The sequence below is a fragment of the Rattus norvegicus genome, chromosome 19, assembly GCF_021556685.1.
Source record: "Rattus norvegicus strain SHRSP/BbbUtx chromosome 19, alternate assembly SHRSP_T2T, whole genome shotgun sequence".
In the NCBI taxonomy this organism is placed as follows: domain Eukaryota; kingdom Metazoa; phylum Chordata; class Mammalia; order Rodentia; family Muridae; genus Rattus; species Rattus norvegicus.
In genome coordinates this window covers 53,740,032-53,753,432 of record NC_141552.1, presented here as the reverse complement: position 1 = coordinate 53,753,432, position 13,401 = coordinate 53,740,032, and the positions used below count along the sequence as shown (strand labels likewise).

Genomic DNA, 13,401 nt, shown 5'->3' with positions numbered 1-13,401 from the left:
CCGACAATGCACTTTGTAGGTCCACTCAAATGGTGCACAAATTGCTTTGGTGAGAACCAGCAGGCTAGGAAGGAGAGGAGAGGGCTGTGTGTCTCAAGGGCTCTTCCTGAAGGGCTGAGAAGAGTAGGATCTCCATTTCCTGACAGGGATGTGAGGGAGAGTGCAGTCTCTTAGCCACACAGATCTGCCTTGTAGTTCTGGTTTGGGCAAGGAAGAAGCCTGTGGGGCTCTGGAAAGAAGCTCACATGACTGACTAACTGCTCAGGGGCAGACAGATGCTGTGGGGAGCCCTCTGTATACAAAGACAGGCCGGTGTGGTGGTGGCTGGGGAGCCAGCCCTGCAGATGTTACTAAGTGAAACCTGATGTGGCGACATGAGAATCTGCAGAGTGCTTCACAAACAACCTTCCCTGGGATGTTTTGAATTGACTGAGTTTTGTGGCTATGACGTGAAGGAGCCTCACATGTCAGGATAAAAATAGCTCTGGCCTCAATACACAACCCGAGTTACAGTGCAGCAGAACCAGATGCGAAAACATTAGCCACCAAGCTCAGACTCCACTTGCAAGGTTCCAGCTTCCTTCTCTACCCACTTCCCTGCTGAGGTCAGGCCCACGGATCTGAGCAGCCCAACTGAAGAGCCATTAGGATTTGCTGCCTTGAAGAGGCAGGGAAAGGGCCAGTGGTTGTGGAAAGCACACCCAGAAGGCCAAGGGAACAGGTTAGACCTGGACTCTGCTGATTTAGCCAGGCCACGGAGACAGCTGGCCTCTCATCTGTGTTAGGGGAAAGGAATACAGTCCATTCTTGGCACAGAAAATGCTTCATGAAGCTGGGTGTGGTGGTGCACACCTTTAATCTCAGCACTCTGAATGCAGAGGCAGGAGGATCTCTATGAGTTCCAGGTCATACTAGTCTACATAGGGAACTCTAAGACAGTCAGGGCTACTAGGGAAACTCTGTCTCAAAACAAAACAAAACAAGCAAACAAACAACAATAACTACAAAAAGAAAACCCTTCATGGAAGGGTAAGTGATTGGGAAGCTGACCTAGGTCCAAGGGGATGAAGGGGAAGGAGCAACTTCCCCTTAGAACTAAGTGGCTGGGAGAGAAGGAGGCTAAGTGGGGTCTTCTTTTTCTTTTTTAAAGAGGAAGTTGTAGAACTGGAGGTAGCACCCCTTCCATGGCTTCATGGATGAAAGGACACAACAACCAACCCCCTGCAACCTGGTCCTGGAAGTAACCGTCCAAGATCGGAACTGGAACCCCACCCATATCTGGGAGGCATTTCTGCTGTTTGGCTTATAAGACAAGATAAAGAAAGGGTCAAAGAAGGACTCAGGGATAATGTCCGAGCTTTTAGGGTAGTGGTGGGTCTACACCGCCACCTGCTATCAGGACGGGGCTGCCATTGAAGCAAGGGCTAAGGCCAAGGTTGGTGCTGAAGGGAGAGGGTTAGAACTGACAAGACCAACTAACAAGGAGTCTTGGTTGTAGGACCAAGGGACACCTTTCTGGACAATGGGCCTGGGGAACACCAGCCCATTCTCAGTGACCTGTTTCCAGCCATCCTTTATTTTGATGATCTCTCATCCTTGCTGGGTACCTGCTGTTAGGGACGCGCACGTGAAGAAAACCTAGCTCTTGTAGCCTGAGATGCATACAAGGACACACAAGACATTAGGTAATCCTGACAAAACCTAAGTCTAGAAGTGGGGATGATCTGCGTGCTTGCACTTATTATGACTCTGGGCTATTTCAGATTTGGAGCCTATACCTCTGCCCCTTGAGCCAAGGTTTCCTCACAGCCAAGAGGAAACAGGTCAGTTCTCCCATCCACCCTGACAAGCTTGAGTGGCTAAAGGGGAGACAGACTTGCAGAGGATGTCACTAGAACTGACCCGAGGGATCCAGTGATACTAAGGACAGATATCAGGGCAGTTTCTCACTGCAGAGTATTGACTGATCTTAGCCCTGCTTATGGAGCAGCTCTGGAGCCCCCAAGCACTGTACGCCATCCCAGTTTAGAAGATGAGGAGGTAGTGCCTGAAGCAGGACCACTACAGGGCATAGGTGGCAGATGTTTCTGCTACCTCCTAGAAGGTGAAAGACACACACACACACACACACACACACACACACACACAGAGAGAGAGAGAGAGAGAGAGAGAGAGAGAGAGAGAGAGAGAGAGAGAGAGAGAGAGAGAGACTGACTGAGACTTCTGAGGTTCAAAGAGCAAGAGGCAAGGCTCTTGGAGAAGCTGTGGTTATAGTAAGTGGAAAGCAGAACAGGAAATGAGGCTGTATGTATCAAGAGGCCAGAATGGGGTCCTTGGAATCACTGTGAAGAACTACTTCTCTGGGAATTGTAGAACAGGTTGGGGCTACAGCTGGGAAGAGGGCACCAAGATCAGCTCAGACCACTAGCTAGGCTTCTCCCCTTAGGTGAAGAAACCTTCAACAGCTGTAAATAGAATTCCTATGCTCCTCTGCGTATGGGGTTACTTAGCCAGGTACAAATGCCTGTCATCATCCTTGATCAAGGGACTAAAGCATGCTCTCCTCTTAGAGGTACTGGATGGAGCTAGAGTGATCCAGGTGAACAGTCCTATAAAGACAGGGCTTAGCACAGTGTCAGTTTCAATAAGCACATGGCCAATGTTGGCAGCTATTGTGACCACTGTTACTACGGGGAGAAATGGCCCAGTTCCTGAGAGCCTCCCGGGTTTCTTCCAGGACTTGCTTGTCTGGTGACATCTGGTTACACTGGCCTGGGATGCAGGGTATGTTGCCATGATCAGTTTTTGGCCGTCAGTGGTGTTGGGAACAGGATGTTTGCTGAGCCTGTCCAGAGCCATCCCTAGCTTCTCCCTAGTGGTGGCACACACCTGTAATCTCAGCACAGGGAAGGTGGAGATTGGATGATTTAAAAATTAAGATTATCCTTGGCTACCTGATGAATTTAAGTCTAGCCTGGAATACTTGAGACCCTGCTTTAAAAAAAAAGAAGAATGGGCCACAACAAACTGGCAGGTCATGGCAGCCTGAAATTTCAGGCCAACCTTCAGACCTGCCATGACCCTCGGCCCAGACTGTCACTGCTGCATACTTAGCTGAGGATCCAGAGGACACCTGGGTCTCCCAAGGCCTGATATCTACCTGAGAGCAGAACTGTCCAAGGCGTTGGGAGAAAAAGAGATGGATGCTGGAGCTCCTGGGTCTTACTAATTGTTTTGTGAGAGCTCTGGGTCAGGGAGGGCCCACGGAGGCCTGCTTATTGCCCCTTCTTCCCACAGCCTGGCAACGCATTACAGATTTCTTGAGTTAGGTAGAGATGGTACACAATGAGCTGAGCCCAGGAGCCCCAGGGTGGGAGCTGGCCTTGCTCAGAGGCCCTTGCCTAGGCAGCTCTCCGCTGCTCTGGAAGCAGTTCCTTTCTGGTCAAGAACAACGGAGGTGGGACCCAGACCTGGGTCTCTGTGCTGGAGAGAGAGGGATGTTTATGCTAAGCCAGGCGAGAGGAAAAAATCCCATGTGGGTAACTCTGTCTCCTCCAACGCCCTGGGGACAACTGTAGTGGTGCACCTGGACCAACACAGCACTCACCTGGGGGTGTGACAGGTCTTTCCCTACCACTGTGGTATCTGCACCGTTTGAATGTACAGATCTAATGCGAAGGAGGGGCCATTGGTTTCCCTGCAGATGCCCTGACATTGCCTTCTAGAAAGTTCCTGCATGGAGGAGAGGGGAGTGACTTCCTTTCTCAGAGCTGTGTCCTAGAGAGGTATAAGATAATGGACTCAAGACAGGAAGGAGGGCTGGTCTTGCATCCTCTGTCCATGTGCATGGGTGCACAGAAGGAGACAGAACCACAGTGCATGCCTGGGAAGTACTCTGGGAAGAGTGGCCAGCAGAGGAATGAAAACATTTCCTGCATTCTTTCTGACCTCAAAAACACCCCATACTTCCCTCGAGTCTGCCATGGGCCTCCCTCCCAAGACATCTGTGCCAGGAGAGGGCAGAGGACAGACTGGTTTCCTGCATTTCTTCATTACTGATTTGATCTTGATCTTCCCGAGCCATGAACACACTTGTAAAGTCTGATGCCAGCTGCAGATGTGCACGTATGAATGCATGTACCCAGAGGGTCTCAGAGCTCCAAGTTCTACAATGGCTCAGGCTCACTTTGTGTCTCCCACTCTCACAGGTTTGTGAAAGAAATCACAGGACTGGCTATGGGCACTTCCCTGGGATTCTTTCCAGGGTTGACTTTCCTTCCATCTGGGATGTTTTGTTGTTCTTTTTCCTATGATTTTTGAGTGTCTCTGGGTGAGGTGAACCATTCTGATAGTTTCTGCAGGCTAGCATAAGAGTCTCTTCAGACTCATTAGCCACCTACTCATTTTGGGGGTGGGGTGGGGCGAGGAGTCAAGATTCAGAGTTCTCTGCCACGTAGGTATCCTCAGCTCTTTCTCTAAGCAGCAGATGATTTTGATATCCCAGTGCCTGGAGGAACCTTGCAGGATCCCAGCTCTAGGGTGGGTGCCCAAAGCAGTTTCTTGGCTCATGCCCTCAGCAGCATGAACCCACAATATGCTTACAGATGAAGGAGAGGACCCCTAGGATCCTGGGACTACTAGGTATCCCAGTCTGCTCAGGCTGCTGCTGCTGTCACTCTGAGAATACAGAAGATGGTAGCATGCTGTCTCCTGGGGAGGAAGGGCTGAGGCCATTGCAGGGCTCCTCTCTTCTGGGTTCTTCTCTGCCCCCATTTCTCCTATCTAAGGAAAAGTCTCTCTACCTCACTTAGCTCCCACTGTTCTGTACCACCATACTTGATCTCTGCCATCTGTTCCCAAGTTTGGGGCTGGGCCCCATATGCTGACTTGGAGACAGAGGGTACATAGTGCTTCTCTGCTGAGGGACAGGAGGTGGGAGTCACAGCAGGGGTCCTGGCATCAGGATAAGGGAGCTGTTTCCTTGACCATAGTTAATGACTGCCCAGGGGAAGCTGGTCTCCTGAGTGAGGAAGTGATGGCATCCTGGGGAAGCAGGAGGGAGGAAGGCAGGTTGCTGCTAGAGTTCATCACTAACCCATCAGGGAGAGCATGCAGCAGGAGAGCCTGAAGCCTGGGTTCCCATGTGCTACCTGCTACAGGGCCTGAGTGTCATGGATAGGTGTCCTCAGCACATGGCCTTCTGTCATTTGACTTGGTGTGTCCAGGGGTGTACCAAGGTTGTAGAGCTCTGAAAATACTCTGAACTTCTCAGACACTGGGGCATGGTGTCTGGCCAAACATCAAATAGCTTCTACTGGGGCAGTGCAGGCATAATATGGGCCTGGGGCTAGGGCCTAGAATGCCGCAGAGCTGCAGGAGGGACAATGTCTCTGAAAGGTTGTGAGTCTATGAGAAGCTAATGAGGTCCTGGTGTCTAGACGGCCTGAGGGGATTCAAGGGATTCAAGGGACAAAGACCTGGCAAACATCCAAGATTCACTAGGTAATTTCCTACCAACCTGTGTCCTTGAGCTCTTTTAAGGATCACTGGCTGAGGGAGGTGGTCTCTGTCTAGGAAGGGAGGAGTTGGGTGGGCAGTGTGGCCAGGGAGAAGAGCTACCTGCCAGCCCGAAGGAACCCGAAGAACAAGCACTATGAATGCCTTGGCTACCTTTACTTGTAAGGACAGCCCGGAAACAGCCTGTTTGAATTATCCTGTCTCTTGCCTGGGCTGCCTGCCATGCTGAGCTATTCTCAGCTTCAGTGAGGAGGAAATGGCTGCCTAGCTTTCTTCCACCTGTGAGACCCAAGAGTGAAGGCCCTGGCTGGCTGCCTGCCTGTGGAGAAATTGCCTCAGAGGGTTTTGTGCTTAGTCAGTGGTTCAAAAACATCAAAAGTGCTGAAGATGAGGGAAAAGGGTTGTGAGGATCTATTCAGGGAGGGGCTAATGGAGTGTAAGCCAGGAGGCAAGAGAGCTTGAGGTAGAAGACCATGGGTAGGCAATCCACTGACCCTCATAAATGGCAGAACAGACTTATAAGTGACCTCCTGGGCGAGATAGAATAAGACTCAGTACTAGCATTCCTTAGGCCAGACCCTTCAGGGAATACTTACTGGGAGGGTTTAGTAGGTTGGCTCTGCCGGAGGTGGGCACCTGAAGCTCCGAGTGGTTGACTTGGAGGTCAGGGCCATCAGGTGCGCCTGGGTCATCCGTCTGGCCTGCAGGGGAGGAAGCAATTTCTGCCAACACTTCCAGATCCTTCAAGACAACCTGGGGAGACAAGCGGAGGATAAAAGACAAACTCCCTACTATGAGCTGAGTCAGCGACGAGGAGCGGCTTGCAGGACAGGAGGGTCAGTAGACCACATGCTACTTGCCTGTTGTGAGAGCTACTGAGATTTTAGCTATGAAAAAGTACTAGGGAGAATGTGGTGAAGGTATGGGTTAAGAGGCCATTGACGGCAATGCCTAGGAAAGGAAGCTGACCAGGTTGGAGAATCTTTTTCCTTCCTCTTTGTATCTGAACAAGGACTGGAGGGGCTCCTTGAGATGCAGGTCCTAGGCACTAGGGTGAGCCATACACAGGCTGTATCTCAGTTTCTGTATTGTATGAGGCCTTGGTCCTATCCATCCCTGTTCATAGAACAGCTGTCACTGCAGCGGTAACATCAGGCCACACAGAGTCCAAAGGGCCTCCTGTGCTAAAAGGCTTCCTAACAGCCAGACAGGACTGTCTCTCAAGTGTTTCCACTTAACCTTGGATGAGCCAGGCAAGGCCTCTTCAACTGCCTACCTGCCTACTGCACTCTTCTAAGGAAAGGCACATTACTCCAGGCCATATTGTCCTCTTTCCATTAGGGCTGCCCCTAAAGGCCAGTAGCCCTGGAAACTACACTATCTTCACTTGGCAGCAGAGCTACAGGATGGCAAAGCCCATCTCATTGTGGTACCATACAGTGGGCACTAGAGAAAGGTCATGGACACGCCCTGTTGGGAAGGCATCACCATGGATGCATACCCCTTTGTCTAAGTCTCATTGGCCCAGAGACCCACAGTCTAACTCCCTCCACAGGGAGCTCCTCCTACTGTAGGTCCTGCGAGTGCTTTCTGCTTCCTATTCTTTAGTTCTCAATAACACCTGCCTCTGCCTCACCCACAGCTGTATCCCTAGGACCAACCCTGGCACCCAGCACATGCTCACCCACAGCTGTATCCCTAGGACCAACCCTGGCACCCAGCACATGCTCAACAAGCATCAGGTGACAACAGGGACAACTGCACCTTTTACTGCACCACTCTAAACCCAGATCAAGAAAGAATTAACCACTGTGAGGAAGAGGGTGGAAAAAAGAGCCACAGTAGGTGGGGACCAGTGGAAAAGCTGCTGAGCTCTTGGGTGGGGCTCTGATAGGTTAGTTAGTGGAATATGGTACACACAAGGTCAAGGTTAGGCAAAGATGAGGTTCCTTTTGGGGGTGATGAAATGTTCTGGAATCAGTGATAAGGGCTACTAAACCCTGTAAGTACAAATGTTCCTCAAGTGAAGATGGGGTTATATCCTAAAATACAAACTGCAATTTGAAAATATCATGATTATGAATGTACTCCACACACCTAACCTATGAATACTGACTGGAGTTCGGCAAAACAGTATACTGCAGAGGACAAACTGCTTCCTGTCAAGATCACAAGGCTAACTGGGAACTGCCCAGCATCAAAGGGTATAAAGTGTGGTGTACACCTGTGATCTCAGCATTTGGGAGATACAGGTAGGATCAATTTGTGGTTCGGCAGAGGGCTCAGTGGGTAAAATGCTTGCCAATCACCAGGAGGACTTGAGTTTGGATCTCCAGCATCCATGTAAAGTCAGGCACAGTGGGATCCTGTGCTGGAGTAGATAGGCAAATCCAGGGTCCTTGTAGGCCAGTCAGTCTAGCTAAGATGGTGAGCTCCTGGTTCTGAGACTCTATCTCAAAAAGGTAGAGGGAGCAGGCAAGATGGCTTCTTAGCAGGTAAAACGACTTGCCATCAAACCTGGCAACCTGAGATCAATTTCCAGAACTCGAAAGGTGGAAGGACAGGACCAGCGAGCACTGTTGTCCTCTGATCTTCATGTACATACACATGTCATGGCATGCATGCGTGCAACAATGGAAGACATGGTGTCTGAAGTACAAAAGCGGTCCTAGCAGTTCAGATAGCAAGTCAGTGTCTTACCCTATGCAATTGGTTGTCACTTTTCTTAGTTTCTGCTTGACCAGCTTTCCAGTACCCTTGTTGAGGCTCCCTTTGCCTGCTGACCCTTTCTGGCCTCCTGGTCTTCTTTAAGCTGTATCATGTTTGGCACATGATATTATCACCTGCACCCCCTTGGCCTCCTCCAGGATGGTCATGACATCACTCACACAGATGCCATCCCCACTGCTCCCTCACTTCAGGTACTGAAACACTCCCTAGGCCCTGCCTGAGCTTCTGCCTTGCATCAGAACTGAGCTGCAGGAGGCACTGAGCTGTTGGAGGGAGGGAGTCAGAGCCACCCTTGCTATGACTGTGGACACAAGAATGAACAAAGCTTTGCCAGAAGCTTATCACGACTGTCCTTTCATGCACTGGAATTTGGGTCCTGGTTGCTCTTGGAATGGGTTCTATTTGCTGAGTTGTGGGAAATGGATCTGTAGTGGATGGAAAACATGGCCCTACATACCCCTGTCAGATGGCAGGAGCAAAAGTGGGCCCCATGTCAGACCAAGAACCAGAGGATCCTAGATGGGTTTGGGTTGCAGGCCTAGGTCTCTGTTCCCTGAAGGGAGTCTCTGGCAGGTTCACTGCTCCAGGATTAGAAGAGACAGAGGGAAGAGGGTGTCGTGGGGAAGCAGATGGCAGTTATATGGAGTTTTAAAAGAGTTAAAAAAACAAACAAACAAAAAAACCCACCCCACCAGTCTCTGGTACTCCATTTCACAAGTAAATTACTGGTCAGGAATGGTAAACTCCAAGATCTCGAACTTGGAGTTGGGGGACAGTATGGGGTAACTCATCCAAACTAAACAGCAAAGCAAGAATCAAGCCAAGAGTTCCACAGTAACTAAACAGAGTTTCCACAGGGGTACTCCTCCTCCAAGGTGTTACCAAGAGAACTGCAGGCATGTGTTCACAGACACATCTATCTGAACATTCACACTAGCCCAACAATGGAAAGGCTCCTCTTCTGATAAACAGAATGTGGCACATCCACTCCACAGAATGACCTGGTCATAAGAAGAAATGAGGAAAGGGAGCCATGGCTCAGTGGGTAAAAGCACTTGCTGTAGAAACATAAGCTGTAGGACACATCCGTAATGCCCGTGCTCCTAGAGTGAGATAGAGACGGACAAAGCCTGGCATAAGCACTTATCAGAAATAACAGAGGCCTGGACTCATAAGGCAGAAGTAGGAACTGAGTCCTCAAAGTCCTCCTTGATAATGGCATGTGCACACATCGTACACACAAATAAATAAGGACACTGGACTCTGTAGCAACAGGAAGAGGCTTATAAACATTTGCTAAGTCAAAGAAGGTGGACACAAAGTCTACAAACTACAATGAATACATGAAATATCTACAAGAGACAGATCTGAAAAGATGAGGTGCATTTGTGGTTGCCAGTAGTTAGGAGCGAGACTTCTAATGGGTGCAGCTAGTTTCTTGGGGGGAAGAGTAGGGAGATGAAGTGTCCTGAAATTAGGCAGCAATGATGGTTGTGCAACCTTATGAAAACATCTAAAAACAGCTGAGGTTTGGTATATGCAAGAAAAGCATTAAGAACTAAGGCAAAGTTTCAAACTGGTAACCTAACTCCCATTCGGTGCTGCTTGCCCCAGTGCCCACGTGGTCATTCTTTCCAATGCCCTATGGCCTGACAACTGATTCAGATTCAGGAGAGATGATGATGAAGAGAAGACCACCCTGATCTCCTTCTAGAACTCTGCTTCTTCAAGTCATATAGTCCTTCTCAGAGCTATCTGTGTAGGTGGACAGGGTGACACACCCTCTGGGCAACAAGTCCTGCAGGTCAAATGCTCAATGAGAAAGTATGACCCAGCAATGGTAATTGGGGTATGGCACACATTACACCAGGTCAGCTCTTGTAAGAGCCCTGGCACCAGTACAGGCACACAGGACACTAGATACCCAACAGGCACCTCTTTCCAGTTGGAGGGAGGAAGATCCAGTAGCATGCAAGAAGAATGGCCTGCACAAGATCATGTCTCCCGGAGCAGCTCAAGAACCAGGCTATAAGGACAAGGAGATCAGAGGAGCAAGCTGTAGTTGCTCCTGGCTAGAACTAACACTCTCAATCACCACTGGTGTCACCTTATACTCTACACGAGGAATCTGAGATTTGGATAGTCCCAGCCCAATATAAAAAGCGTCTGCTTCATACTCAGCTCTGGTCCAGAAGGCTAAATCTGCTAATAAAACTACTCAGGGCTTTGTGGTCAGACATTCCAGGTTTCCAACACCTACTCTACATTAGTTAATGTTGTCTAACACAGCTCTCTTCTTCCTATCACCTACTGAGCAGCTCCCATGGCTCTGCTTTGACTATAGGAGACATAGGGCTAGACAGGACAGGCTCTGCCAGAGCCACAGGCTATAGGATGCAAAAACATTTACTTGAAAGAGAACCTTTGGGTTTTAGGAACCAGCAACTTGGTCTGAGGGAAGCCAGGAGCCCTTGGAAGTACTTGATGGTGCGTCCACCAAGGTCGTGTTGCACGCATGCACGCACGCACGCACACAGGTTGGGGTACACATTTGAAGCATTTTCTTAACTAGCATAAGCTGCTTATAGATACAGAGAACAAGGCAATCCATTCTTGTGGTGGTTTAGCTCCACAGAGGGATGTGGGGCGGGAGGGGTATTTAGTCAGAAATCAAGCTGGAAGTCCCAAGCTTATGGCCCATACTAAAGAACCTGGGTTCCATTTAGCAGGTAATAGCATATTCCTCTGTATGTACAAATGGAGGCTTGATCATGCAAGGCTGCCCTGAAGACTGTGAGACAAGCTGGTCCTCTGTGTCAAAGGGTTCAACTGTCAACTGAAAATATCAGGTGATGTGCACCTATACAGAACATATAAAGGCTTTTCCTTGTCTTATTTTCTAAACATTGAGGCATAACAGTCATTGCTGCAGCATTTAATTATATTAGGTATAACATGTCTCTGAGAGATGACTGAAAGTGCATGGGATAATATATGTAGGCTATATGCAAATACTGGCCCATTTTATAGAATCCAGAGGATCCCTGGAGCAATCCCCTATGGGTACCAAAGAACAAGGGGACTTCGTATGCACAATCACAGAAAGCAAGCACAAAGAGTCCAACATCCATCCTTATTATAAGACTTTTAATTCCAATATCAAGCTGCTAATGGCCCTGGCTTGGTGATGCGGTGGGAATAATGGCTCATCCTGAGGGCTTTACATGAGAATGTGCAGCACCTGTCTCTGCATTGATGCCTCCTGCCCACTACTGGACAGGACAGCAGAGCCAGGAAGGCTGTACATTTTGCATTCAGAACTCTCTTATTCTAGAAAGTCTAATATCAAATGGCAAACGAATGCAAATTACACTTCAATTGCACAATTAAAGCCGGAAATGTTGTCTACAGGTTCCTCTGGTGCTCCCAGCCACTCTTCCTGTGCTTACAAAGCAAATGATTTGTTTTCAGTCCTAGGGACTGGCAAAAAGCCCACACCCCTGCTTGTGGCACCATACATACACAGGTGCACACACAATGAACTGACCCTTCCTGCTCCTTAAACAGTCAGACCAGAATTGAACAAGGGAAGGGACTGCTTGAGTGGAGGGCAGGAATGCTGTACGGTGGATACTGGGGAGGTACTGTGGGGCTGTAGTGGCTCTCTGACATTCAGAAGTGATCAAATCCCATTGCTAGCTGTTTTTCAGCTGATCCACAGTCCCAGCTTGGATCCTGAGCCTTTGAAGCAGCAATCAAAACAAAGATCTGGCCCAGGGAGGAGAGCTATTGCAGAGAAAGGTCTAGTCAACAGGGTATTGAGAAAGATGAGCAGAGACCTGGCTTTCAGTCTCTATGCCCAGGTCACGACTGTGGTGCTCTACACTTCCCTGGAGACCCTGCAGTCCTTGGAGTGGGGGCAGGAAGCTATGGGACGAAGATCTCTGCTCAAGGATCCCGCAAGGCCAGAAGGAAATGCCCCAGAACCACAGACATGTGGCCAGCCTTGCTCCATCCCCAGAAACCCAGATCCAGTTCTTCTGCCAATGAACAGGCTGTCTGGGCCCCTGCCCGAGGCTGGCTTGGAGTCCTGGCTCCAAGGATGGAGACTAGCTCAAAGAAAGCCGGAGGAAGCCACACCAATTAGTATGCACTACACAGCATTTTTGCAAAATGAATATAAAACACTTGTGCTTTCTTTCTGTGTGAGAGAAAGAAGAGGGGAGGGAGAGGGAGGTTACAAGAAAGCAATATTCTGCAGGAACAGGAGCTCCTGCTGTTACCATGGCAGTGGGTGGGGGTAGGGGTGGGGAGGGCCCATCAGCTGGTCCTTGATTCTGGAGTGCAATGTGCTTGCTGCCTTGACTCCCTGATGGAGTTCAAGGGTCAAGGTTGAAGACAATGAATGCAGACAGAATCTGCCAAGGTGTCTCTAAGGGAAGCCTCAGGAGTTGGGGGAAAAGGGCTTCATATTTCCCATGGGGTAGACAGCAGAGAGGAGAAAACTAGGGGATTCCTCAGATCGTCCCCTTTGCTGGAGACAACTTTATAGTGTCAACTGGCATTATGCATAGGATAAATGTAGATAATGACATCTGTCACACTCATTTTCTAGCAACCAAGGACTGTGCTGCTATCTTTCACTGGTCTAATGGGCATCCACTACCACACCTGCCCTCTCCCTTCCATGGCACTGTGGCTGCAAGCACGGCAGGTTCAAGTCCTCACACAGGGAGCCTGTTCTTGCCTCCAACCAATAGTCTGGCTCTGAAGGCCCAGACAATCACTTAGCAGATACTGATCTGCAGCACGGGAAGACAATAAAAGATGCATAGTTTGGAATAGCTGCTGCCAACAGGATGGATGGACAAATGTCCCACTTTAAAGTCCCACTGAGCTTTAGGAAGCACTAGGAAGCTCTAGGGTTACACAGCAAGTACTAGCTCAGGCTTTAGATGTCAACTGGTGCAGCCATCCAGCTCCTCTGAAGGGGAACCTTTTTTTCTTTCTATTGTCAGGAAATCCCCAGACTGTGCTCTCCTCAGAGCTGGCTAGGAGGAAGCTGCAAGAATGTTCCCGAGAGGCGAGAGAGGGATGCTGCTCCAGACGCTGGAAGCTGCACTCTAGTCAGTGTCAACCAATGCCAAGGAACAT

General features: G+C 49.5%; 1 protein-coding gene across 2 annotated transcripts in view; it reads right to left on the bottom strand.

The window, feature by feature from the left end:
* Positions 1–13,401, bottom strand: part of Vac14 (VAC14 component of PIKFYVE complex) — a 101,183-nt gene that overhangs the window by 44,320 nt on the left and 43,462 nt on the right. For both annotated transcript variants that reach the window (XR_015643389.1, NM_177930.3), the window contains 1 exon segment: positions 6,114–6,270. Coding sequence is in view for 1 of the 2 variants with exons in the window: in NM_177930.3 (NP_808791.1) it covers positions 6,114–6,270 (157 nt within the window). In the remaining variant the exon portion in view is untranslated.